At 43.0% G+C, this 27,753-nt stretch overlaps 1 protein-coding gene across 3 annotated transcripts in view; it reads right to left on the bottom strand.

Annotated features, from left to right (window-relative positions):
* LOC144681968 (pleckstrin homology domain-containing family G member 4B-like) overlaps nt 1–27,753 on the bottom strand; it is a 338,637-nt gene that overhangs the window by 54,418 nt on the left and 256,466 nt on the right. For all 3 annotated transcript variants that reach the window (XM_078544151.1, XM_078544149.1, XM_078544150.1), the window contains exon 14: nt 4,736–5,733. In XM_078544151.1, coding sequence (XP_078400277.1) covers nt 4,736–5,733 — 998 coding nt within the window. The remainder of the gene's footprint in view (nt 1–4,735; nt 5,734–27,753) is intronic.

The following is a 27,753-nucleotide window of genomic DNA, read 5'->3' as shown; positions in this document are numbered from 1 at the left end:
CCAGGTCCCAGCTCTCCAGAAGGACGCCTGTCAAGGTCATCACAGACAGGGCGTAGCAGTCAGCAGGCTGCCTCCACCTCCACTGTGGACGTCCAGGGAGCACCAAAACGAAGCGGCAGGGTTAGGAATGTTAAGATAATGTAGTTGAACAGTCTGGGCATAGGTGTTAATCACTTGCACATACTGTTCAGTATTGTCAAGAAACTCCCAAGAATGTCTTCCTGCCTATTACTCCTTGTTCTGATGAGCAGTGTTCGTGTCACTGAGGTGTGAAATCTTTCTGCACAAGGTAAAGGAAGGTGTCTCAATCTAGAGCTTCTTCCCTGTGTTTTGTGCAGACTTCAGACCAAAGTGATGGTCCGACCTCACACTTCCTTGACACATTACTGATGCCTACACCTTGACGGTGCTCGTCATTGCTGCCAGAATGTTGTGGGCAGGTATCACAGAGTACCATCATTCTCTCTGTGTACTCTCAGCACCTTTAAGGTGGGGCTAGCACCCATCTCTTCAGCATCTGTGACCAGCGATTCTGTGCTTCTGAAGGGATCAGATGCTGACAGCAGACAAATGATCAGATACTTTTAAAGTTTCATGGCTGCGTCTCTATATGACATGACCCTGATCACAGAGTGCATGCAAGCTTCCCTCTGCCAGACAGAAGTCAGGCATTCTCAAAGGCTATGTGAAGATCTATGCAGTGTCCTCACTTCATGTCGTCATCATCCTCCTGCAATCGCACAGCTATTAGGGCCTCCACCGCGTCTCCATGGCAGGAGCATTCCCACAGAAGATATGTGCATTGCCATAAGCCAGACTGGAGCGAAACGTTCATAGATGCAATGTAAGGATCTATGGTGTCTCCTCACTGCATGTTGTCATCATCCTCCACAAATCTAGCAACTATGAGGGCCTCCAGAGTGCATCTGCCTTGTCTGGCCAGTTCGAGAGCCTCACCTCAGTCATCGTCACCTTGGAGGACCTTCTCACCCTCATCCCCGTCGGCGTCCTCCTCATCGGATGAGACCTCCAGCTCCTGCATCTCCTCTTCAGCCAGCTCCTCTCCCCGTTGCAATGCCAGGTTGTAAAGGGCGCAGCAGGTGATGACGATGCGTGACACCTTCTGTGGACTATATTGCAGGGTACCACCAGACTGGTTCAGGAACCGGAACCTCATTTTCAGCATCCCGATGGTCTCTCCACCAAGTTGCAAGTTGCAGCATGAGCCTCGTTATACTTTCACTCTGCTGCAGTCTGAGCGCACCGCATTTGTGTCATCAGCCACAACCTCTGCGCGTAGCCCTTGTCCTCAAGGAACCATCCCTGCAGCTTCTGTGCACCCTGTAAGGCCTCAGGGGTCTCTGACCGATTGAGAATGTAGGAGTCATGCACACTCACTGGAAACTATGCATAGACCCGCAGGATGCATTTGTGGTGGTCGCATACCAGCTGCACATTCAGCGAATGGATCCTTTGCAGTTGTAGTTCACTGCATGCTGTGACAGAGATCTGAGTGCCACGTGAGTGCAGTCGATGGCACCCTGCACCTGTGGGAAACACGAGATCTGGGCAAATCCAATCGCTCTTGCATCCTGGCTGTCCTGGTCCTGGGCAAAATGCACAAAGTTATGTGCCCTCGTGAAGATGGCATCCGTGAACTCATGGATGCATTTGTGGGTGGAGGCTTGTGAAATCCCACAGAGGTCACCTGTGGAGCCCTAAAAGGAGCCACTGGCACAGAAATTGAGTGCCGCGGTCACTTTCACGGCCACTGGCAGTGGATGCCCTCCATGTCCCCGTGGTGCCAAATCCTGTAGTAGCTGGCAGATGTGACCGACCAGTTCCCTGGACATGTGCAGTCTTCAGAAACACTGGTTCTCGGTCATCTGCAGGAATGAAAGACAGATCTATAGACTCTGGGTCTTGCTAGGCGCCGACCAGTGACAGCTTGCTGTGGCTCTTCGGCGGCGTGTGCAGGAGCCCCAGCCGCACCTTCTTCCAGAGGGTGCTGCTCCTCCCTCTGCAAAGTCAGGCGCCTCAGTTGCTCTCTTCTTCATCGTCTTCGCTTTCTGTAAGCCATAAGGCATGCAGCTAGGTCACCAGGCTCCATGATCCTGATGTACTCCTCCTGCAGGATGAAAGAGAGAGATGCATGGGTTAGCATGGGTGTACTAAGAACCTGTCTTGGTTAAGTCTGAAGGCTCCTTAACGCATCCCAGAGAGTCCTTGCAACCACTTGGATGGCCAGAGATTAATGCGCTACATGGCTACCCGAAACCCCACCCACCTGCACCCATTAGACTGCATGCTGTGCTCTCAGCTCAGGCATTCTCCTAGCCTGTGCTGCAAGGCTGCGCTGTTAGCTTGAACCATGAGGGAGACTGGTCCAAACCGGGATGATGACATTGCAAGGAGCTGTGAGCACCTCTACAAGTGGCTGCTCCATGGCCAGCTTTAGCAAGGAGATTGTTCAAATTGCCCAGTCGCCCAATTATTCTGCAGTCCACTAAAGCGCTCATTACTTTGCAGTCTGTGCCCGAGGGGTGAAAAGCTCTGGAGCACTTGATGGCACTTTGATGCCTCTGTGTTGCTTGAGTGAGCAGAAAAGCTAGAGGCCCGACTTCAATCATATCGATGTGGCTGCGCCTGAACTGTCTCAGCTGCAGAGGAATGGTCACCTTCCTACAAGGTTTCTCTAATGCGTGGCCACTTCCCTCACCCACCCCACATGTGCTTGTGCACTACCCCCGCATGTGCTTGTGCACTACCATCAACTGCAGGGCCCTTTCCTCCCCCCCCCAACCACCCCATGTCACCTCAACTGCAGGGCAGCCTTTGCACCCCACCCTCCCCAAGTTACCTCAACTGCAGGAAACGCAGTCCGTCATTGGCGGGCAGAGCAGACGATTGTAAACTGGTTTCACGGCATTGTTAAATCAATCTTTGGTCTTCTTGACAAATTGTCCACTCATGCCAATGAACATGCCCGACACCAGCAGGCACGGAAAATCCTAGCCTTTATCTCTTGGTCCTAGGCTCCACAACCAGCAGAAATAGTTTCTCTCTATCTATCCTGTTGTCTTTAATATCTTGAAAACTTGGATCAAAACACACCTTAACCTTCTAAATTCCAGGGTCTACAACCCTAGTTTGTGCAACCTCTCCCTGTACTTTGACTCTTCGAACCCAAGTATCATTCAGGTTAATCTATGCTGCACTCCCTCCAAGGTCAGTATACAGTTCCTAAGGTATGTGCCTGGAACTACTCCAGGTGTGGTCTAATCAGGGCTTTGTACAGTTAAAGCATGGTTTCTACCTCCTTGTAATGGAGCCACAATCACCACCATGACCCTTATCCACACACAATGTGGGACTACCGATGCTAATTGTAATGCCTCCTTACTGACCAGGTTGAGTTTTTTTTAATTATTTCACAGGATATGGGTGTCTGCTGGCAACACCAGCATATATCGCCCTTCCCTAATTGCTTCTGAGAAGGTAGGGATGGGCAATAAATGCAGGCAGCATTAGCCAGCAATGCCCACATCCCATAAAATAATTTAAAAAAATCTCAACCTGGTTGAGGAAGAGCTGACGATCCTGTAAGGAAACTGCTTTTAAAACAAGAAATAGATACAACCAACAAAAAGGTACTGATTGAATTGGTTGCTGCAGCAAGAAAAATAGTTCCTTGAATATTAAGCTGTCACTGGAAAACAAGGTCAATAATGAGAAAAAACATTTTTCCCCCAAAAATCATAAACTGAATATTTTGCAAGTCTATTACTTTCTTATGAGGGGTGTCACATAACTTTTTTTTATATAGAAATTACAACATTGGAGCTCACAAAGTTAAGAAACATCTGCAAAATAGATAAAGAAACATTTGAATAGTAAAAGAGGTTTCAGTTAAATTTTAAAATTCCCAACGGAGTCTGTATATGTCTATTTATTATGTGCTTTTGGATTTTGCATCCCTTAGACCAAATGGTAAAATATATTAACTTTTGGTACTATGACAGTTTCAGTTTGTTGACAGTGTGTGACAAACTATAGAGCTACAGTATATTTTATAATTGACCACTGGTTGATTCTGGAGTGGTTTCAGTTTATATACTACAACATAAACAGGTTAAAGGTGATGGATGGAAATTTCTATATGTTCTATTGGGTTCTGGGCTTCAGTAACATTATTAGGAGTTCACTCATTTTATAAAGATGAATGTCGAACTGCTTACCTCACCAGCAGCAACCTGAAGCTAAGCTGCAGAAGAATGGGTGGGGAGTGATAGTGGGCTGACAGCACTCTTGATCCTATGGGCCATACATCAAGGATTTAAAAAAACACTTGTAACTTAGATCACTTCCACTTGCTAGGCCTCATCAAATCAGGAAAGGTTGACTGGAGCATTTTTAAGGGATCTACTGTCTGGCTTAGATGACTGCATCAGATGGCTTAAAACTGACCTGATCCAATATTGGACTGGATGTCTTCCAGGTATTCTTGGGATGCAGGAAATTTGTCTCCGAAACTGACCCTTGTTGTGCCCCTATAACAGAGGCAACAAGGTCCAATTTCTACTCCACAATCAAAGGGATAAACATTTTTAGTTGCCATTTCCTCCATATTCCTGAAATACCATTGTTATGTTTTGGTGTATGCCCCACTTACAATAACAGTACTCAGTTAAATGGTCCACAATTTACTTTAATCCTGGATGAAATTAGTACCCACCTGCCCTTAGCCTTGGTCTCCTGCAAGGGGGAATAGCTTCTGTGACCTTCTGCCTGGTTTCCAGTCCAACTAAACAATGCCTGCTGTCTGGAGGTACAAAGTCTATCGTTAAGTTCAGTGCTGCTCACTTCCAGCCCTTTAATGAATACTCCTGTGTTTCCACGCCTTACAGGTTCACTAAAAGTTCTTTGACATGAATTGTACCTGTGAGTATCACTGGGTGAAAAGTCAAAGCTCTGTGCTTTCCGTAATAGCTTTTTCAGATGTTGATTCTGGGAATCTGGTGTTGAGAGGCATCTAGACTGTATATGAGAAGAGTCAACATTACTGTCACAGTTGGCTTCTTCATCAGAGATACTATGCAATCTTCTACACACATCTGGTGTTGACGTATGAACAGAAGCACAAGTTTTCCCTGTTCCCATTTGATCAAAGCTTTGTAAACTAGGGCTAGAGCTTTTGCTGAGAATAGTTTTAGGTACAAAAACATCCTCATTATTTATAGTCCCGTAACAACTGCCCAAAGACTGTGATGAGAGTTTGTCTCTCTGCCACATACCACATTGTGTTGATCTATTGCTCAGAGAATAACCACTACTGTTTGAGCTTGCACACTGTAATCTTTGCTCCATTCCACCTGAATGCCTCCTGTGTCCTATGTTAACAATTTCGTTCCTCATACTATTAAAATCAGAAAGCTTATGGTCTGATGGTAATGACTTTCCTGCTCGCAATGCAGCTTCCAGCTTCTTTTCAAAGATAAGCTTAGTCTCTTGACATTTGGACCAAGCAAATTTCCACTGTTTTATCCCCTTCTCATTTTTTAATTCACATGCCAATTCCTTCATTCCTTGAAACTCGGCATCTGAAATTTCAGGATGCTGACGATGATGATTTTCCAGATATTTCACAATTGACCCACAGCGTTCTGGTGAACTGCAGTCATCCATGCTGATGCACGCAAGGTGCCGCATACCTTCTAGGGCCCACTCATAAGCCTGTAACAAAGACAAAGCAGCTTAGCAACCAAATTTATATTACAAAAGTCATTTCTCAAGATTAAGGTTCAGGTCACTGAAAAAGAGAAAGCAGCTCTAGCACAAAATACATTTTGGGGTGTTAATAACTTCAAAAATTAGCAAAATAAATTTCTCACTTTTAGCTCGGTGAGTGACAAATTAAACTCAGTGGCTACTGGGGTCAATACCCATGGTACAAGGTTTCATTAATACAGTAGTCACCTTATACTGTAACGATCCAGATTTTTTGCACTTGTAGACACACTTAAATTTATTATACTAACAACCCACAACAAACAGTCTGTTCAGCCAAAGGTGGCAATGCTTTTCTCTTCTGGCAAACAGTTCTCAAGAAAACGATTCACGAGATCTTGGTTCCCTGAAACTCCAACACGACTTCCTCTAAGGGCAGATGTGAACCAATTGTGACATACCAGCTGTTATATACTTGCTGTGCAGAGTTGCTGAAATAACTCAATTGTCTACAAAACATCATTCATCATGCCATATTTACATAGTGCAACAGTACCAAACAAAAATGCTCAACTCAGGTTGACTTTGTCAATGGGCATATTAATAGGCAATATCCAACAAACCAGTATAGTTCAAGGAACAAACATGTCCTGTTATGCTTAATGCACATCACTAGCTAAGCTCTGAAGTCTAAGTTTTCCAATGTATTAACCCAGTTTGGAAACTCTTTATGAAGAATAAAAATTATCAATCCAACACATTCAATAACATTTTTTTATTAGAAATTAAAAAGATGCACTCTTAACAGAATTTAAGACAATTTCATCCGTGTTGGAATCCAGTTAATCCTGAAATGATGAATGCCTTCTCTCGTTGCTGGCCATTACAGTTCCCATGTGAATTGAGTTTCGGAAGTCTCTATCGAATTCCCAAAAGACCTGAGCCCACAGCACAAAACCTGCCATTAATTTTGCATAAATTCATATTCAATTGACAATCACATTGTAAAGACTGCTGGGGTGGTGGAAAGTAGACAAGTTATGCTAGTACAATAAAAGTTGCCTTTTGGATTGAGCCAAATGTTTGGACAGAATTGAAAGCTGCATTTTGCACCTAACCCAGGAATGATTAATGCTGATATTAGACTGCAAAAGAAACTCTTTATTTCCTCTTCATTGACATTTTCACCATGATCAGCACAAAAATTCAAAATCAAAATAAGGGTTTGAGGCAAAATACATGACTCATGTATATTGCTTCTTCTTCAAGGTTAAGAATTGCCTTGCTCACAAATTATTAGAGCAAAAAAGTTACAAATTCAGCTTTTCCTTCGAGATGACGATCCTTCTTAAAATGCATTTAGGTTTTGCTGCCTTCCTCTTTCTATTGATCTCCCTCCACCACCCAAAGTTAAGGTAGCCTGTGTCCACACCAACATCATTTATTTTTCTTCATTTTGCTTCTCCATATATAGAATACATGGCAATTACAACTCAGCATTGAAGAAACAGAGTCATGGAATCAGATACATGGGGCAGAATTTTCTGCCTGTTGGGCAGGTTGGCCCGACCCAATCGCTGGTGGGTGCAAAGCTGATCGCCGCCAGCGAAGCGGGCCGCGCTGCTGTTTTACATGGGCGGGTCAATTAAGGCCCGTCCAGCGTGACGTCCACTGGGAAGCGCTATGCGCTCCCTATGCGGGCGGGGGAATCCCTAAAATTGAGAGTGCTCTCTTTCACGCATGCGCACGAAAGAGCGCATATCTCCCTGAAGCTAAGTGCAGCCTCAGGGAGATCGCTTCGACTTTTAAAACTATTAAAAATAGAGACAAGAAAAATCCCTTACATGTCCTCTCATGTGACAATGTCACATGAGTTGGGACATGTTCATAATTTACAGAACAACTTTATTATAATTTTTAAAACCCTACATGAAACCTCATCCCGCCGCTGGATGAGGTTTCATGTTTTCTCTATATGCTGCCAGGGCTCCTGGCCGACCCGCCAACCTTAAGGATGGACGGGCAGGTCCTTTAATTGGTAAAACGATCCTGTCAATGACCTCAAGTGGTCATTGACAGGTCGGTGGGCCCGCAGCTGATTTTGCTGCGCCCCTGCCTTCCTGAAAATTTAAATGGGACGGGGTGACGTCAGGGTTCCGCCCAATGTCATCCCATGTCATTTTACGCATCGGTGAATGGGTCCCGCCCCCTGCTCGCTGGCAGCAAAATTCTGCCCAGGGACAAAGTTTTAGCTGATGAAGTGGTAATAAGTTGAGCAGTTATTTTAATTGAATCACCTGATGTACAACAAAGTGCCCCAGATCAATTTTACTCAGATTTAAAGACATGATTCCATAAGCTTAGCTGAGCCACCTTTGGAAGACAGACAGGCACTTCCCCATAGAAAAAAGCTGAAGTGAATTCTGTTCCTGTGGATTCTATAGCAGCTGGACAAGTGTATGGCACTAGAACTGCCCTGGGAACAACCTAGCTGAAGGATGGTGCAAGGCAGAGAAATAAAAGCATTTTCTTAGGGGAGCAGAAGGGCAGAACGGTATTTCAAATTATTCGAACATGAACCTGTAAAGATCATTGATTAAAAACCATGATCAACAAACATGGTACTTCTATATACAATTACAAAGAATCTACAGAATAGAATTAGGCCCTTGGCTCAACTGATCTGTGAGAGTGCTTGTACTCCCTAGAAGCCTCCCCTTATTCCAATTATCTTTTCCCACCCTGCCCCCGTATCCCTCTATTCTCTTCCTCCTTGTGCATCAAGTTTCCTCTTAAATGCATTAATGTTTTCTGCTTCATCCATTCCATGTGGCACAAGTTCCATTTCTGTGTAAAAAAAAATCCTTCCTAAGGGTTTTATCTTAACAGTTAGTGGCTTTCTTATATATATTAATGCTCCCTTTTTCTGGACTCACCCACATGTGAAAATGTTTTGCACATCCACTCTATCAAAGTCCTTTGTCATGAGTTTTTGCATAATGATAACTGCAAGAAGGATAAAAACCTTTCCAATAAGGGTTTACATGAAGTTGTATTTTGTAGATCTGTACAAATTACCCTTAAATGTTTCAATATTTATGAATTGATGGAACTTGAAATCAGACCATAAAATTATTTTGTTCTATTAAGCTGTTCTATAACAAAAACAAAAATACCTGGAAAAACTCAGCAGGTCTGACAGCATCTGCGGAGAGGAATACAGTTGACGTTTCGAGTCCATATGACCCTTCATCAGACAAGCTGTTCTATGTTTCCTTCCTGTAACAGCTAACAACTCATAATTGGCAAAATTGGCAAATGTTAATCAGAACTGTTGTTGAGCCATTCCATGATACAGCACTATTACAATGTTAGTGGTACAGAATATTGCTCATTAGCTTGCGCTGATGCTATTATATAATGCTGTTATACTTAACAACAAACCTTTTCACATTGTTCATGATCACATCAATGGTGATATGCAGTGGAAAGAACAATACTTAAAAACCACTTATACCCTAGATTGTTTGACTCAATATCAAAAACCTTTTATCTATATCATGAGGGTGGGCATGCTGTGATGATGTAAGATAAGATGATCCCCATGCAGTATATTCAAGGCACAGGCTGAGTTTTATGTGTCTGATGAGCATTTACTAACAGATAGTTTTAGAAAACTTAACTTGCTCAGTCACAATGTAAATATTAGTGGAAACGAGACCACAGCAAAAAATGTCCATTATTTGGTACTGATCTGATGACCCTTCTCAGAAGCAAGTATTGCGCAAAGAAGAAAATGTCATTTAATTGCAGCAGTGGGGCATGCTGTTGTTAATTTGCAGTCAAGTTATATTGCAGGGGCATGTTACAGAAGTTGCAATGAACAGCTTAATCACAATAAAGCAAATATGGGGAAATTCCTGAGTATATGATGTTGAAATGCTCTGTTACTCACTCTCTTCATCATGATCAGCACTCCTAATGAAAATATTAACCAAAAAACCAGCAAGTATTATTACAACCACTACTGTACCTGATTTGGTGGTTAAGGTGACTCTGTCATTATGTATCTTCTGGCAACTTAATTATAGCGGTTGTCAGGAAGATATAATAATTTTCATAATGTTATTGGAATTTATTGCAAAGTAGAGTAATAGTGGGGTCTGTCTATGGATCTATGTCTGTGTGTGTGACTTAATTGAATTAAAGGCAGCTGATCTGAAGGCTTTGATGTATTGGGAGATAAGCTAGGTTTGGAATGTTAAGTAGGTAGACATAGGGGTAAAAGGAGCATTTGCAGTTTTAAATAAACCAGACTTGATTGATTTCAAAGGAGGGATGAAATGCTTCACCTAGCCAGGAGAAGTAAGAAATAGTGTGTTTATTTTTCCCAAAGATTACTGGTAAAATTGATACTATGAGAGATTTTTATTATCAGAGAGGTAAAGTCCAAAGGCATAGTGAAACAATGGGAATTTGCATTCAAAGGGGAAAATATGTATAAAGGAGCAAAGGCTGTGTGCGAGGGTAGACATTCTAAGATCTAACAAGTGTGAAACCCTCCAGCATCTACGCCTCAAGCTGCTGTCTATAAAGAACTGAAGTTAAGAAAACTCATTTTGAATAGGATTGTTCAGAACGGAAGTTAAGAAAAATTAGGATTGTTCAGAACTTAAGTTAAGAAAACGCACTTTGAATTGGATTGTTCAGGGTATCATGTTTCTTTGCCTGGGTCTTTAAAATCTGTGTCTCTTACTGTTGCCTTAACGAAAGTGTGACTGAGAACTAGATTAACTAGGGGGTTTAGAAGTTATCATAGTAGTAATTTATAGATTTATGTGTGTACTTTAAAGCATTTTTTCTATTAACAAAGGTTTAATTTAGTTTTGCAAGAAACCTACAAGACTCGGTGGTCTTAATACTACTGAATTCAAGGCAAGGATCTTGAAGTTTATACAAATTGCAAAACAGTTGGGGCAGTTGTTTCAAGTTTCCTTTTGGGATTTGAACAGCTCAGCATTTATCATCAGCTGTGCCATAACAGTGGTCACTTATACAAGGGAGTCTGTGAGACGATTCAGCTTTTTCCAGCAAGGCTGAAATCATCATTAGAGGGGCAAGTTCCAAAAGCTCTTGCAGAAATATAACATATAAAGCATAAATGAACAAAAGAAGTAATAATTAAGTACTCGAGACACACTGCTCCACACTTTGATGACCATTATCCCAAGAAGTAAACATTAATGGAATTTTTGAACCAGCTCTCAACTAGGAGTAACTTCTACCATGATTAGGGTTGCCTTCTGTGATTAAGTGTGTTCCTGGAGGTTTTATCACATGCCCCAAACTCCAGCCATTAGTTGGCCCAACACACCCATCCTTGTGATGCACTACCGTCCTATGCCAATTGGAAAACAAAAATTACCCAATTGGCTGATGTTTGACAGTCAGCCAAACAGCCAGCCCCCCACATTTAGTTATATGCCTTCAGTTGCTTAGGCCCAAGTTGTGAAATTCCTTCTCAAAATCTTCTGCACCTCTAACTCCCTTCTCTTCAACACTCTCTTCAAAGACACTCTCTTTGGCCAGATTTTTGGTCACTCATCTTGACCTTTGCTTCTTTGACCAGTCATCACTTTTCCCTTTCTCTGAAGCACCCTGGGAAATTGTTCTACATTTAAGGCACTATATAAATTTGAAGCTGTACGCAAGATATATAAATGAAGGAAGTCAGGTGGCTCATCAGAAATAGGAGCAGGAATAGGCCATTTGGCCCAGCGAGCCTGCTCCACCAATTCAATAAGATCATTCCAGTTACAATATGTAATTAATAAAATTACATTTGCAAATGATAGTTCTTCCCAAGAGCCGGCACACGCACAATGAGCTGAAGAGCCTCCTTCTGAGATGTAAGACTATGAATCACCTAAGGAATGTTTTGTACATTAATACTATGAGTAAACTGGTTTTGACTCCATAAATATTCAAAGACATCCATTTGGCTGCTTGTTTCAATCATCCATCATAAGAAGTGTACAGAAATAAAATTTACCCTAAAACACATTTAACACATTGAGCATTTGAGTCTTCATTAACTTCCAAAGCATAAACACCCATTTTATTTTTTTTTAATGAATAAAAGGGTAATGGTTGGGTTTTTATTATAAAGTGAGAATGTGATGCAGAAGCTCTGTCTTTTCAAGCTATCACATAGGCTTTTCCCTTTAGGCATGTGTTGCAGCTTTCTTTTACAAGTTGTAAAGAATTTGATCACACCCTAATAATCATGTTAAGAATGCAAAGAGAAACCCACGAATTCAGCAGCTGTCAAGAGCCTAATCCAATCCACTGTATTTATGCATATTGTTTTCAAAACTGAAGTGCCAACTATGTCGCCAAACACTTGCTCCAGATCTTTAGTCAAAGCCAAGGCCAGGATTTTCCAGTCATCAGGCGGGCTCGGCGGGAGCAGTCGCGGAGCCGCCCACGATCAGCTCCGCATCGCGATTTCATGGGGGTGGACCAATTAAGGCCCGCCCTGCGTGGATCGCGAGCCCTGTACGGGTGGGGGGAGGAGGGAGAGTCAGGCGCATGCGCACGAAAGAGCGTTTCAATCTCCCTGAGGCACGGAGCTGCTTCAGGGAGATTGAAGTGCTTTTTTAAAAAATATGTAGGATAGTAAAAATTTAATGAAACATGGCCACTCGTGACTGTGTCACATGAGATGGGACATGTTTTTATTTTCAAAATAAAGTTTTTATTTCATCAGTATTGGCTTTAGGAAATCTCATCCCGCTCGTGGATGAGGTTTCCTAAAAAACACAAAGGCCGCTTGGCCTTTTCACCTGCCTGCCAACCGTAAGTTTGGATGAGCAGCGTAAAATTCAATTTAATTACCTAGTTAATGGCCTTAATAGGCCTTTCAATTATCGGTGGGCGTGCAGCCGACTCCGATACGCGCCCGCCAAACAAAATATCGCGCGAGTTCGCGATGACGTCGGGATGCATGCCTGACATCATTGCGCGTCATTTTACGTTCCGGTGTGTCGGGCGCACACCGAATGTAAAATTCTGCCCCAAGTTTTAGGTCCTTTTCCTTTCATTATAATTTACCTGAGGTTAATTTACCTGAGGCGGTCCAAATTCAGAAAAGCTGAGTTTTTTTTAAATGATCAAAGTGAAAATGAACATATATCAAAATGAGTATTGATGCATCATTCACAAGAGAAGTGCCCCCTTCAACCTGTAAAGATGGAATAACGATTCTAATTTACCCTCTAAACTCTTCCTTTGTTTGCCAACTGTGCCAAAAGCAGAGTGACTCAGTGAGTAATATATATTGCCAATAACCTACCATTTGCAGTTTGCTACTCAATCCTTTGTTATTTAATGACTTCACAAAATGGCATTTATTGTATTAGAAATAATTTGAGTTCATGCAGTTTATTAAAATATTGAAACTGGTAGCTTGGCACAAGGTTTGGGACTCTTACTTTTCATTCAGAAGGTCATGGGTTCAAGCTTCAATCCGAGCCTCGAGTGCGTAACTTAGATTGACGCTTTACTGCTGGGTGGGGGAAGTGCTGTATTGTCAGAGAGGTGCCATCCTTCAGATGAGACATTAAACTGAGATCCCATCTGCCTGTTCAGGTAGTTGTAAAAGATTCCACGGTACAATTAGAAGAAGAGCAGGGTTTTTTCTATCCTATGTCTAGGTCAACATTTATCCCTCAACAAAAACCACCAAAAAGGTCAATTGAGCATTTATCATTCTGCTATTTGTAGGGCTATATTCTGTATAAATTGGTTGTCATATTTCCCTCCACAGAAAGTGACTGTGCTTCAAAGATAATCTATTGGCTATAAAGAGTTTCAAGAAAGTGGAAGGTGCCATATAAATGCAGGAATGTATGTATTAAGGTTCAATACTGCTCCTCTGTTTCTATACACCTCCACATTTTTATTGGATTTTGACATACTGGCTTGAGATATATCAACCATACCATGAGAATAACTTGGCATTGAAAATATAGTGCTGAGAACTATATTAGTTTCATTTCACTTTAGTGATCTGGTGGCCAAACTTACAACCTATCAATACATCATGCTCACTTTTTTGAAAGATGCTTATTATTTCTAATTTCATTTTTCACAGTTTAAAATATTATTGTACAATTCACTTCAAGGTACAATTTATTTTTTATTTTGTGTAGGCTCTTTATAAATCGTATGGCTCGTTTATTAAAAGGCCCTGCAAAAGTACAAGTTTTTAAAAAAAAAAATAAAACATTTAACTATTTATTCATTTGGACATAAATCAAAGTTAATTAGTCTGATGTGAAGTAAAGCTAACAAACTGTAATTCAAATGTGATAAATGTAATCACAGGAAACCATATGCGAAATGGTGATACTTTAAAATAAGTGCTAATTAAAGGGTGCACTTGAGTTTCAGTTCCTTGGCAGTGAAATCAATCCTGAAACAGAATAACCTAGAATAAATCACTGCAATATTCAAATGAAAGGCAGCTGGCAGTGCAGCACATCCGGCACGACATGCACAGGTTTTCCCGTAAAATTTCCCAGAAGATGAGTTTCTGAAGCTTACATATTCACCTGGTTGAAGTAGGAAACGGAGACAAGGCCAACCCTTCCTCCATCACTTTTTAGATAGGAACATAAGATGACGTCTGGAAAGCATTGATTTGCTTGGCAGATGGTATAGGAGGGGGAGAAAATTACTGGGAAAAGAAACAATGGCAAAAGACTTCAAAAATACAATTATTTAACAGTCGCAAATCACTGAGCCTTTTAGTTTTGGAGCAGCGCTCCAGGAGTTACAGTGATAAGCAGTGAAAGAAAAGATATGACATGTATAAACAAAATAAACCTGTGGATTCTTCTACAAACATATTTACCATTATTTATGAAGATGATAGCTGGTCCATTCAAGTATTGGGAGAGTTCAGAATAAAGATGAATTTGTCTACACCAAAGAATGAAATGGCAGACGGAGAAAGACCCACAGTGAATGGCTTTAAAAGGCTGGTGACCCAGCAGTGCTCTGGACTCATGGTTCAGCCAGACAGCATGATTAGTGACATTTTAATTCTTAGAATGGAACGGGCCATGACAAAGAAAATAAAGGATGACTTTTCTCCCCCTCCCTAATTCCATTTTAGCCCTAGCCACACTTACCATCATAATAAAATGGGTCTCTGACATCATCAAATTCTTCTGGAACAAAGATCCCAGCTCCCAGGCTATGCACATATGCAGCATGTTAAATCTTCACAGCCTTAAACTGAGATTATGCCATGTCTATGGGGAATTTATAAGCTTAATACCTAACTCTGGATGGTAAACATCTTATTGGTTATATTTACATTAAACATTTTATGAGTGCACATGGTTTAGTAATAATTCCTCTTTGTTCTTTCTGTATGAAAATAATAATCTCAAATGCAGTTTTCTAGAATCTTGTTCACAAGACAATCATAGACTTCCATACTCAATAGCTACCAATGTCAAGAATAACAGTTAGCATTTGGAGATCATGAAAAGTGAGGCATGTAATACCATGCGAAACACAATAAACAGAATTGAGAATATGCACGCATAAAGTGCATAACCTAAGTTATTAGTGTAAAGCATTTTGAATTGGAAAGCTGAATAATACATCAAACTAAGTTATTCATAATACCACTGCAATATTTTTAGCAATGCACACTTCTCCTAAATTAGTTTTTAATTCTAGGTCTCTCTCATTTTTCGAATGACCAACTGCTGAGATGCTCAACTAGCTTAAGCAGGGGCCCCAAAGACAAGCATTCATCCATAGGACAATACACCACAGTCTGAATTTGAGGTCTGTTTGAGATTCGCAGCTCTATGAAGTGGCAAACACAATATCTCCCGCCTATTCCTATCAATGCTACAATTTGTCAGGAAGAAAACTTCCCATTCATTGTCAAACGTAATTTGCAAAGAAAGCAGAGCTTTATGTCGCATCTTTAAACTTAAAAGTCTCACTACAAAGTCCCTTTACTTAAAAAAGAGTAAAAGTATATTTGAAATATAGTGATAAGGTGCATCACTAATTTAGTGCTGGTACTTCACTCATACGTCACTTATAAAATATTTAAAAATGGTAAGTTCTTTTAAAAAAAACTACACACAAAGTGAATTTTCTACAAAGGGCCACTGTGGAATATGCACTCGACAATGGTGATCAATGGTTTTGCTGAACACCAAGAGTAAACATAACAGTAATCCTATAAATTTCACAATTATATTTCCATTTAAAAAATCAACACAATCTGTTGCATGAAAGCACAATCTATTGTCAATAGTTGTCTATACCATAATGCATCTGTTGCATAAGTTTCAGGAAAATACAAATGTGCTCCTACCTGCACAGGTCTACAAACTGGTTGCAAATCTAGTTTCTGAGAGACTGTTTCAGCTGTATTGTGTGCTATCATCCTGAACTCAGACACACTGAGCCAGCGGTGCCTTGCAAACGTGCTAACTTAAATCCCTATGAACGCTGCAGTATTCACAGACAAATGCTAGGCTAAATACCAGATGGGCTTCCTCAGTAACTAGATGAAAAGGGACTGAGGAGGGGGAGGAAGGGCTTTCTATCCCCACACTACAAATTAGTGAACTGTGTAGCGTGAAATAAAAACACGGCACTGGAATTTCAATTTGGTGAAGCTCAGTGGAGTCAGGGTTTCTGCTTATAACCCATTTCTTAAAAAAAATCAAAAGTAATAGGTTAAAAGTCTGAAAGGTCAGTGTTCTGCAACATATGGCTCTTACTGGCCAGCAATGTTGCTGCAGATAGATATATTAATCATTAGAATATTTTGGTCATAATCAGATTGGTTGGCTAAGATTTGAGTAGCAAGCAGCTACCACAATAATTCATTTGGAGCTTTGTTGATACTTCACAAAGTTGCAGCATAAAAATGCGTAGAAAACCTCATTACTGTTAGAACAATAGTGTTTATTAATGCATACATTTTAGTAAAAACACTTCTCTAAATTTGTCCTTAAATACTAGAAAGTCTGCCATGATATTAAAATCACATGATTTAAGATGAATATTTTCATTATTAAGTATAACCTGGGCCTATTACCTGTTACGATGATGGTGAATGTGAACATATAAAAAAAATGCAGATTTAAAAGATCATCCATAGATGTCACTGATCCATGCATTTCAACCATTGAGTGCCACCTGCTATTCCCCAACCTTGCATTCATGGAGCTGTAGCTGTATTGATTAGTTAATCAATAGTCAAAGGCTCCACTTACTTGTCAGTTACTTGTTCAAGGTGACACAAATTTAACAGAGGCATGTTAGGATAGTATGACCCTTGGCCTAGTTGGCAAATGCACAGCCCTGGTGCTTACATTCTTAGATAACATACATAATTAGTAGGGCTGACCTTCCTCTCCTGCTGCTACCCTCGGACAATGTGGAAGAAATGCAACTAAAATGAGCAATCTCAATGCCACAACTTTCTGTTGTGAAAATAGCATACACTTGGCGTACTACTGGCAACACTTGGGGAAAGAAATAGGTACTCTGGGCACTTTGCTGTCATTTCGTGGGCTGAATGAGCTGTGATATTAAATTATCCTCTAGCTTCCTTCTTCAAAATTTTCTTGGTCCAGGTTAATTGTTTACTGCTGGCAGTGCTTCCTGACCAATATCAGACACTGCAGTGTTGTCTCATGCAACAGAAAAAACAAGTTGAAATTTTGTTTCTGTGGGTCCATGGATGTACAGAATAGTGAACTTTAAGTCAGTTGCAGATGAATATCATAGTATTGAAATCTATTTGAGCCAGTCAGAAGTTGCAATCTGCATTTCTGTGGTGCACATTCCCCAATCTGAATGTGTGCTCGCTATGGCATGGCTGGGGTGGCAGCAGCAGCTTAAGCAGGAGTCCTGGCATATTTGCAGTCAGCCTTAAGAGGGCAAGACCATGGATACCAAGTAGTAGATATAGAAAAGACAATATGTGGAAGAATAACAGTGCAAGAATAGAAATAAGGTACTCTTGGGGTACTTGTACAGTTGGGCGACAGAAAGAAATAGTAGCTTAGGAGAGGACCAGGTAAGTTTATTCACTGAGTGGCTGTCATGAACACTTGTGCTTGTTTCCTTGTCTGTTTCCAAATCAGCTACATGGAAAGAAGGTAGGCTGGCACAGTACTGAACACAGCTTCTATCACAATGTTAAACAGAATAATAGAATTCTCTTTTTAATGCTGAATCAGCAAAGATATTTGTTATTTAAGGTGACAAAAATAATGGCCTATCCTGACAATGCCATGGGCAACACTACCTGCTTGAGTCAGATGGTTGAGTGTCAGCCATGGCTCAGCTGGTAGCACTCTCCCCTCTGAGTTACAAGGTTCCGGGTTCAAGTCCCACTCCAGGGTTTGAGCACAAAAATCAAGGTTAACACTTCAGTGCCATCTTTTGGATGAGATGCTAAACTGAAGCCTCATCTGCCTGCTCAGGTAGATGTAAAGATTTCATGACACTATTTCAAAGATGAACAGAGGTGTTATCCCCGGTGTCCTGGTCAATATTTATCCATTCATCAACATCACAAAAGCAGATTATCTGGTCACCACTTTGCTGTTTGCTGTGTTTCTTACATTACAATAGTGACTACACTTAGAAGCATTTCATTGACTTTAATGTGCTTCGAAATGTCTGGTGGTTGTGAAAGATGCTATATAAACAAGCCTTTATTTTTCTTTTTTACAAATTAGATCCTATGATGTACATAGTGCACAACTGGGTGAAGTATGTTCTGCATGAGGTCAGGAAGAGCAGAAATACAAAGCAACCAGTCCTGTTACTATGATAGTCTCCTCCAGGGCCTATCTTTATCCTGGATCGAAAGAGGCTGGATTGTTGCAGCAGCCCACAGTGGACGAGTTGCTTAGGAGTGTTCATTTTCCACCTGTAGACCGTCAACTGTATGTTATTGAGTCCAAGTTCTCAAAACGGACCAGGCAGCAGCCAGTACACTATGTGGCCAGCCAACTGAAAGCCGGACAGTAGCAATATCCACTCCACATGCATCTGAAACAGCAGTTCAGAAATCAATAGTGCCAGGTCTACATATATGTGCAGTTTACTCTTTATCTGCGCATATCACTTTGAGAGAAAATCTGGATAAACATATGAACAAGGAGCAGGAATAGGCCATTTGACGTTACTGTTGGATCAGCCATGATCTTATTGAATGGTCGAGCCTGCTCGCAAAGCGAGCCGGCAGCGCGCTCGCTGACAACTAAGAGGCCTATTAAGGCCGTTAAAGTTTCAATTAGTGGATATTTTTGGTTGCCTGTCCAATGTTACAGTTAGCGGGTGGGTGAAACAGCCAGGCAGCCTTTGCATTTTTGAGGAAACCTCATCCAAGCGCTGGATGAGGTTTCTGAGATTAATTTTAAAAACGATTAAAATGTTTGGACACAAATTTCAGCACCAATGTGTTTAGGTGACTCATTCTGTTGTGTGGGCATTTTTTCCAGATTTTTAAATCTGTTTTCATTGAATTTAAATTCTTCAGCTCCCTGAGGCAGCTCTCTGCCTTAGGGAGCTTTTATGCCAGTCTCCGCTGTGCCTGCACTGACTTTAGTGCTCGCCCTCCTCCCGCCCCCACACTGACAGCCGTTCACTGGCCAGCCAGTGGAAATCATGGTCAGGGGCCGATCGCGGGCGGTGGTCCGTTCCCCCGCCGCTCCTGGGTCCGCCGATCGCAGCCGCACGCCAACCAGAAAATCTTGGCCACGGTGCAAGTTCAGGGACAAAATGGGAGTAAATGCTTAGTGCCCCATTTTTCTTTGCACTGCACCCATTTTTCTGAGTGTATTTTGAGTAAGACAGGAAATCTTATCAAAAGTGAAACCAAAGTTTTCAGGAAGTTCCAAAACATCTAGGTCTCCTGCATCTGTGAGTTTGAACGGGAAATTACTTCAGATTTTCACATGCCAACACATCCCTTTCAGACCATCAAGATAAAGAAGGTAATTCAGTCTCTTTCTAAAAAAAAAAATCATTCATTCATGGGTTGTGGGCGTTGCTGGCAACATCAGCATTTATAGCCTATCCCTAATTGCTCTTGAGAAGATGGTGAACTTCTTCCTCGAAATGCTGCAGTCCTTGTGGTGTAGGTACACCGGACATCCAGGATCTGACCTAGCAACAGTGAAGGAACGGCTATATATTTCTAATCAGGATAGTGTGAGATTTGGGAAGAAACTTCCAGGTGATGGTGTTGCCATGTGTCCATTGCCTTTATCCCTTCCAGGTGGTAGAGTCACAGGTTTGCAAGATGCTGCCGAAAAACCTTGGCCAGCTGCTGCAGTGAATCTTGTAGATGGTACACACTGCAGCCATGTTGGATGGAGTGCCAATCTAGCAAGTAGCTTTGTCCTGGATGGTTTCAGGCTTCTCGAGTATTGTTGGGGTTGCACCCATTGGAGAGTATTCCATCTCATCCCTGACTTGTGCTTTATAGATAGTGGAAAGGGCTTTGGGAAGTCAGGAGTGAATCACACAACCTCTGACCTGCTCTTGTAGCCATAGAATTTATGTAGCTGGTCCAGTTAAGTTTCTGGTCAATGGTGACCTCCAAGGATTTGATGGTGAGGGATTCAACAAATGTAATGTTATGAGGAGGTGGTTAGATTCTCTCTTATTGGAGAAGGTCATTGCCTGGCACTCGTTGCTGGCCACTTATCAGCCCAAGCCTGGATAATGTTCACGTCTTGCTGCTTATGGGCAGGGACTTCTTAATTTTCTGAAGAATTGCAGACAGAACTGAATGCTGCGCAATTATCAATGAATTCCCCCACTTCTGAAACAATGGAGGCAAGGTATTTGATGAAGCAGCTGAAAATAGTTAGGCCTAAGACGCTACTCTGGGGAATGCCTGCAGTGATGTTTTGCTCATCCTTCAAAGGGAATCTATTGTCCTCCCTCTTTGTTTCCAACACAGTGCTTCCCAAAGTTTTTCCCAGTGTGACCCTATTTTAATGCCTCAGACTCTGCATATCCCCAGTGTAAATATTTGGAGGGGTACAAGGGCTGTTGAGTAGGGGCGGTGGGGGGGAGATCTTCAGTTGCTGCAGTGGGGGAGAAGGAGCTTCAGTTGCTGGGAGGGCGTAGGAGCTTCAGTTGCTGGGAGGGCGTAGGAGCTTCAGTCGCTGAGGTCGGGGGAGCTTCAGTCGCTGAGGTCGGGGGAGCTTCAGTCGCTGAGGTCGGGGGAGCTTCAGTCGCTGAGGTCGGGGGAGCTTCAGTCGCTGAGGTCGGGGGAGCTTCAGTCGCTGAGGTCGGGGGAGCTTCAGTCGCTGAGGTCGGGGCAGCTTCAGTCGCTGAGGTCGGGGGAGCTTCAGTCGCTGAGCTCGGGGGAGCTTCAGTCGCTGAGCTCGGGGGAGCTTCAGTCGCTGAGCTCGGGGGAGCTTCAGTCGCTGAGCTCGGGGGAGCTTCAGTCGCTGAGCTCGGGGGAGCTTCAGTCGCTGAGGTCGGGGGAGCTTCAGTCGCTGAGGTCGGGGGAGCTTCAGTCGCTGAGGTCGGGGGAGCTTCAGTCGGGGGAGCTTCAGTCGCTGAGGTCGGGGGAGCTTCAGTCGCTGAGGTCGGGGGAGCTTCAGTCGCTGAGGTCGGGGGAGCCTCAGTCGCTGAGGTCGGAGGAGCTTCAGTCGCTGAGGTCGGGGGAGCTTCAGTCGCTGAGGTCGGGGGAGCTTCAGTCGCTGAGCTCGGGGGAGCTTCAGTCGCTGAGCTCGGGGGAGCTTCAGTCGCTGAGCTCGGGGGAGCTTCAGTCGCTGAGCTCGGGGGAGCTTCAGTCGCTGAGCTCGGGGGAGCTTCAGTCGCTGAGGTCGGGGGAGCCTCAGTCGCTGAGGTCGGGGGAGCTTCAGTCGCTGAGGTCGGGGGAGCTTCAGTCGCTGAGGTCGGGGGAGCTTCAGTCGCTGAGGTCGGGGGAGCGTCAGTCGCTGAGGTCGGGGGAGCTTCAGTCGCTGAGGTCGGGGGAGCTTCAGTCGCTGAGGTCGGGGGAGCTTCAGTCGCTGAGGTCGGGGGAGCGTCAGTCGCTGAGGTTGGGGGAGCTTCAGACAGGCTTTCTCCAAAGAAAAAACCTACCTTTTCTCAGGCTTTTTTTTACAGTTGCAATAGGAACTTAGAGCGCAGTCCATGAGGCTACGCCCACCCAACAGAGAAAAACACGAGTATTTAAAGGGGCCTCACAGCTGTTAGAAATCAGTCTGAGTTCCATGGCAACTATTGCTGCCTCAGAACTCGCGACCCCAAAATTTCAAACCCACAGTTTGTGAAGCCTTGGTCTAACAGTTACTTAATCAGCTTCAGGTCTTCTCTTATGAAAATTCACATTAAGAACGTTTTTTTAACTACTGGTTATTTACTGAGAACCAACAGTTTTCATTCTAAGGTCAACGCTACTACCAGATAACACAGCCATGTAGTTTTTCTTCTTTATCACTCGGGCATTAAACATCGCTTGGCGAGTACTGGAAAAAGATATGGCAGTGAGGTTCACACACCAGTAACAGAAGTGTATGGAAGAAAATTCAGTGGCTTGCTAGGGGAAGGTCATCCTACTCACCAGGTTTCTATGCTGCTCCCAAGCAATGCTCAACACCAAAGTAGTAAAGACAAAATTCCACCCCAAGTTTAATCATTCCATCATGCTCAAAATTTTTTTTTGGGGGGGGAGGTGGGGGAGTGCAGAGGGAGAGTGGAAAGAAAAATTACCTTCAGTTTGAAAGCATATTGAAAATACCATCACCAGCTGATGTGCAAGTTTCTCGATGCCAAGCTTCATCAGGGCAGTTGAGGGGGTGGGGGGGGGTTGACGTGATCTCACCTGACCCATTAAGAAGGGAGATGCAAAGGCTGCGTTATCTAGGGCAGTCCAGCTGAATGAAAGTGGAAACACAGTGGAGAGCCAGTCATGGGGCCCTCTAGAAGGGTGAACAGCACAGAGGGGGACTCAGCCATTGAGAAATAGATGCCATTGGCTCAGTGCAGATGGCAAGGAGAGTGGGCAGTAAGTAATCGGGCAATGGAGGGGTTTTCATCCTTCTGGCATCACGGGGATATAAGTGGAAGGAGCAAGGCTGCCAATCCCAGGGGGCCACCTGAGAACACAGGACGCAGGACGCAATAGTTGGCAATGGAGGCATGGCTCTTAGATTTTGGGTTCAGTGATGATATGGGGCAATGCCCTCAGCAGGAGGGGCAGAGTCATGGGCATCAGGAGGGAAAAAGGTTAGGAAAGACAGAGCTATACCCTCAGCGTAGGATCTACGGGCAAAGGAGGAGCTATCTAGAGATGGTGAGACCACACCCTTAGAAGACTGCGACTCTTGAGGCAGATGGTCAGACACCTGATCACCGAAGACTAACCACACAGCACTGCTTGTCATGCCGTATCAGTAGTGGTCAAAGTCATTTGGCCTTGAACCTCTTTGCTTATGGCTCCTTCTAAGGCTCAGCTGTAGATTTTTGTGGTATCCTGTAAACAGTTGCCAATCATTGCATCTCACAGGTCTCTGATGCCCTTTTTGCCAGGCCTGGCCAGAACATTCAATTCCGGACAGATGGGGCCCAAATGGCACAGAACGCACTAGGTTTTGCCCCCATCGCCTGATTCTCCCAGGTGCAGGGCATCATTGATTATGCCCCACGATCATCAAGGCTAACCGACTAACCATTCAGTAAGATTCATCAACAGAAAGAACTTCCCACTCCCTCTAAATTCAATTGGATTGCAAGTGCAACGAGAGCTTCCTCCATGTGTGCACTCACTTTCCTGACAGCTGCCATTTATCCACCACCAGTCCAGGCTGCTGCAGCTCTTCCTTCCACAACTCCCCCCAACAAATACTGTTATGACCAAGATAGGAAGAGTGCGCAGTTTCTCTAGCCCGACTACTCCACAAGTCCTAAGTATAAATGTTTAAATCAGGAACCAAAATGGCCAATTGTTTACCTTCACTACTGCTAGACACAGAATAAAATAGACTTTATCCAGGCTTCTTGCAATAAACTCAGAATATTGCTGAAAAAAAGAGATTTTTTGTCAAAGCTTTTCATCTTGCACTCATCAGGACAATTTTGGTGTGCTTCAAAAGACCAACCCGGACATACACATCAGTAAATGTGACAAAGGGATGGGAATAGTCATCCTTAACAAGCATGACTATATCAACAAAATGCATGCCATTCTTAATGACATGTCTGAATTTGTATCCATTGGACCTGCCACTCAACATGACCGGGCAATCTTGCTCAAAAGTAAGCTAAATAAAAAACGCTTGCTCAACTTGTACAAGAGCAATGAGCTGCCGTGTGATATATATGACAGGGTTCGTCCTCATGGCTCACTGCGTCCACGTATGTATGGCTGAGGCACACTAAAGTGATATGCCTTTACACTCCATCTTATCTATGACGTATTCTGCAGAGCATGAATTCGCAAAATGGTTGGGTGAATTGTTACAAGCAGTTCTGAGCAAGTTTTCCAGATACACAGTGAAGGATTCCTTCACATTTCCACACAGGACTTGCATATCAATAGCAATGCTATGTCCATGTGCTCATTTGACATTGCTAGCCTATTCACCAATATTCCATTTAAGGCAGTCACAGATATATGCGCTGCAGCATTATATCATGGCGATCTAGACCCACCACCATTGTGTGAATAAGTATTAGCTTATGAACTCGGCAACTGTCGCAGCTGAGTTCAGTTTTGATGACACCATGGATGCCCAAATAGATGGTGTTGCCATGGGATTCTGCTCTATGCCCAGCTCTCGCAAACATCTTTGTTGGGTTCCATGAGAAATGTGTGTTCAATGGAATGACACCTAGCCTCCTAACCCTTGCATATTTCTGACATGTGGATGATATGTTTACTTTATTTAAATCCACAGTGCATGTAATAATTTCCTTGCATGCCTTAATGGGCTCCATCCTGTGCTTAAATTCACCTTTGAAATGGAGCAGTTAAATGAATTCCCTTTCCTTGATATGCTAGTTGGGAAATCTGCCAGGGGTGTCTCTACCACAGTCTACCGCAAACCTACCTTCACTAATCAATACACGCATGGGATCCTTATAACTCCACGCGCCATAAGATTGGCCTTATTAGCAACATCGTAAATAGGACCCGAGCCATTTGCTCACCATGCAAGTTTGATGCTGAAATAGGGTGCATCAAAGCCATCCTGCGGGATAATGGCTACCCTGATCAGATAATTTAGCATTGTATATCATGCAAACTCAGGAACCGGCCCAAGGCTGTCACTTTCAGTCCTGAAAAGTGCCCAGTCTACCTAAGATTACCCTAGAAGTGCAAGGTATCTCAAAAACTTGAGAAACAGGTGAAGCTAGCTGCTACTATGCAGCAGCAACACGAGTGGTACTTGCCACTAACAGGGTGCTGCCGTCAAGCCAAGAAGACGTTTTGCCTATCACATAAATGAGTAACATGGTGTATGGATTTTAATGCCAGTGTGATGATAGGCATGTTGGCCATATGTGCCATTGACTGGCAGATCATATCAAACAGCTTGTCCCTTCTGCTCTTCGCAACGGGCAAGGTATATAGCATACCCAGCCAGCCCGTGCTTGCAAAACTCAAAACACAGTGTTGAACATTTGATGCAATTACACGATTGGACAACATTTGCTAAATAATCCTCATTGTGCTAAGAATTACGCTGACAACCAATTTAAGATCATCAGTTGGGCTCGCAGTGTGGCACATTTGCATGTATTGGAAGCTACATATGTTAATGCACAGGACCCTGTTCTATGCAGACAGAAAGAACATGTACACACATTGCGCCTGTTTCAGTTAAACAAAGTAAGTGACAGCCATTCGCTGGTTCATTCAGGGCAATGTCTTGGCCAATCAGAGTCAAGCTGCCTGGTTTAAATTTCAAACAATGCTTGACAGTTAACTGCCAGTCACCATCAACTGGTGCATTCTCCATGGCAACGCCTCTACCAGAATCTACCTGTCAACCAATCCGCACTCTCTTCCTATAGTCTAGATTGTTGTTTCCCCTGACATTGGCATTTTCTTGTAAATTGTCTTGATCAGTGCAAGATGAAAAGCTTCGCCGAAAAGTCTCTTTTTTTCAGCAATACTCAAGTTCTGTACGACCAAACAACTATTTTTAAACTCAGAGTAATTGTTTTATTATGAAACAAAACTTTTTTTCAAAAACAAGTTGCAAAACTGGTTAACATACAATTGGTAATCCAGAAGTGTAACAATTTATCCCTTTTAATATCCCAACACACACACACAAACACAAAACAAAGGACAAGAGATATACGTCTAAGGGAACACTTTATGTAAAAGGATAAAGTTCGAAAAAGGTCTTGGCGCTGTTGATCTGGTGTTCCTGTATGCGAAGGTGAAGTGCTGATCGCAGCAGTTGTCTGGAAACCCTTTCCAAAGGATCTTCAGTGAAACATTGGGCAGAATTTTGCCCTCATCGAGCAGGCTCAGTGGGGGCAGTTGGGAGGCTAACCACCGTCCGTGATCGGGGCTGGACCGCGATTTCATGCTGGTGGGCCAATTAAGGCCCGCCCGGCATGAACTGCGTGCTGCAGCGTTCAGTGTTGCCTGTGTGGAGGGAAGAGGGCGAGTGCAAATTTCGCGGATGCGTGCTGGAAAAGCTCCCTGAGGCACCTCTGTGCCCCAGGGAGGTGAACAGTTTTCTAAATAAAAATAAAGAATTATAAGGTGTAAAAATACATGTCCCCTCATGTGACTTTGTCACATGAGCAGGGGCATGCTAGAAATTAGGATGATTTTTTAATTTCTTAAAGATGGATCAAAACCTCATCCCACCTATGGATGAGATTTCACAAAAAATGTAAAGGCCGCCTAGCCTTTTTGCTTGCCCACCAACCTTAAGGATGGACAGGCAGCGAAAAATTTAAATCAATTGGATTATTAATGGCCTTAATAGGCCTTTTAATTTTCGGCGGGCACGCTGCCAACTCCTGTGCGCGCCTGCCGACCGAAATATCGTGCGAGGCGCGATGACGTCGGGATGCTCCCCCAATGTCATCGTGTGTCATTTTACGCTCAAGTGGGTCGGGCGCGAGCCCACCCGCTCAGCGAAAAATCCTGGCCATTGCCTTTGTTAACTCTCGCTTGTCGCAGCCTCACAGGCTTTCAAATACAGACAAGTTATACTGAGATGAGAGTTTTCTGGTTGAAGGTGAACATGCATTCTGGACTGCAGGCAATGCAGGGAGAGAGGGAGAGGGAGAAAGAGAGAGGAGCAATCTTCCTTCACAGTTCACTCCCAAGACACACACAGAGTTCAAAAAACATGTTCAGACAGAACTTTTCCCAGGCCAGGTGTTTTTCAGCCAATCAGCCAGAGCACACAGCGTGGCCACAGCAGTTTTTAAAAAATATTTTTTAACTCAAGTAAACAAAATACCTCATGTCCTCAGGTGTCCTGCTGGTCATTTAGCTGAAGCCATGTGATTTCTTGAAAAAAGCAGCTTGCTCACAGAGCAAAGTGAACTTGCAACCTTTAAAAATAAACTCAGGAGAGTGCCCAAATAATTCAATGTCCTACCGTTTTTTTTAAAAAGCATATACTCATATACTTCTTGGAGATATAGATTCCTAACATGCCTCCACTCTTAAGAAATGAAACACCATTTCAAAATGCATTTCATTACAAAGTGTACAGGAAAAACATATAAATTATATTTAAAAATTCAAACGTGCACTCACTCATTAACTCCTTATACAGAACCTATACAGTTTTCACTGATGATCATGATTTCTAGATAATTCAAACAAAATTACATTCTTGATAACGCATCAGCAATTATATTATCCTTCCCAGCAATATGGACAACCTTTGAGTAATAAGGCTGTATTAGCAAGCTCCATCAGAACAGTCTGGCATTCTGTGTCTTAAATTTTTCCAC

The sequence above is a fragment of the Cetorhinus maximus genome, chromosome 6 (genome assembly GCF_964194155.1).
Source record: "Cetorhinus maximus chromosome 6, sCetMax3.hap1.1, whole genome shotgun sequence".
NCBI lineage: Eukaryota > Metazoa > Chordata > Chondrichthyes > Lamniformes > Cetorhinidae > Cetorhinus > Cetorhinus maximus.
The sequence above is the reverse complement of the archived record's forward strand: the minus strand, read 5'-3'. Positions and strand labels throughout refer to the sequence as shown.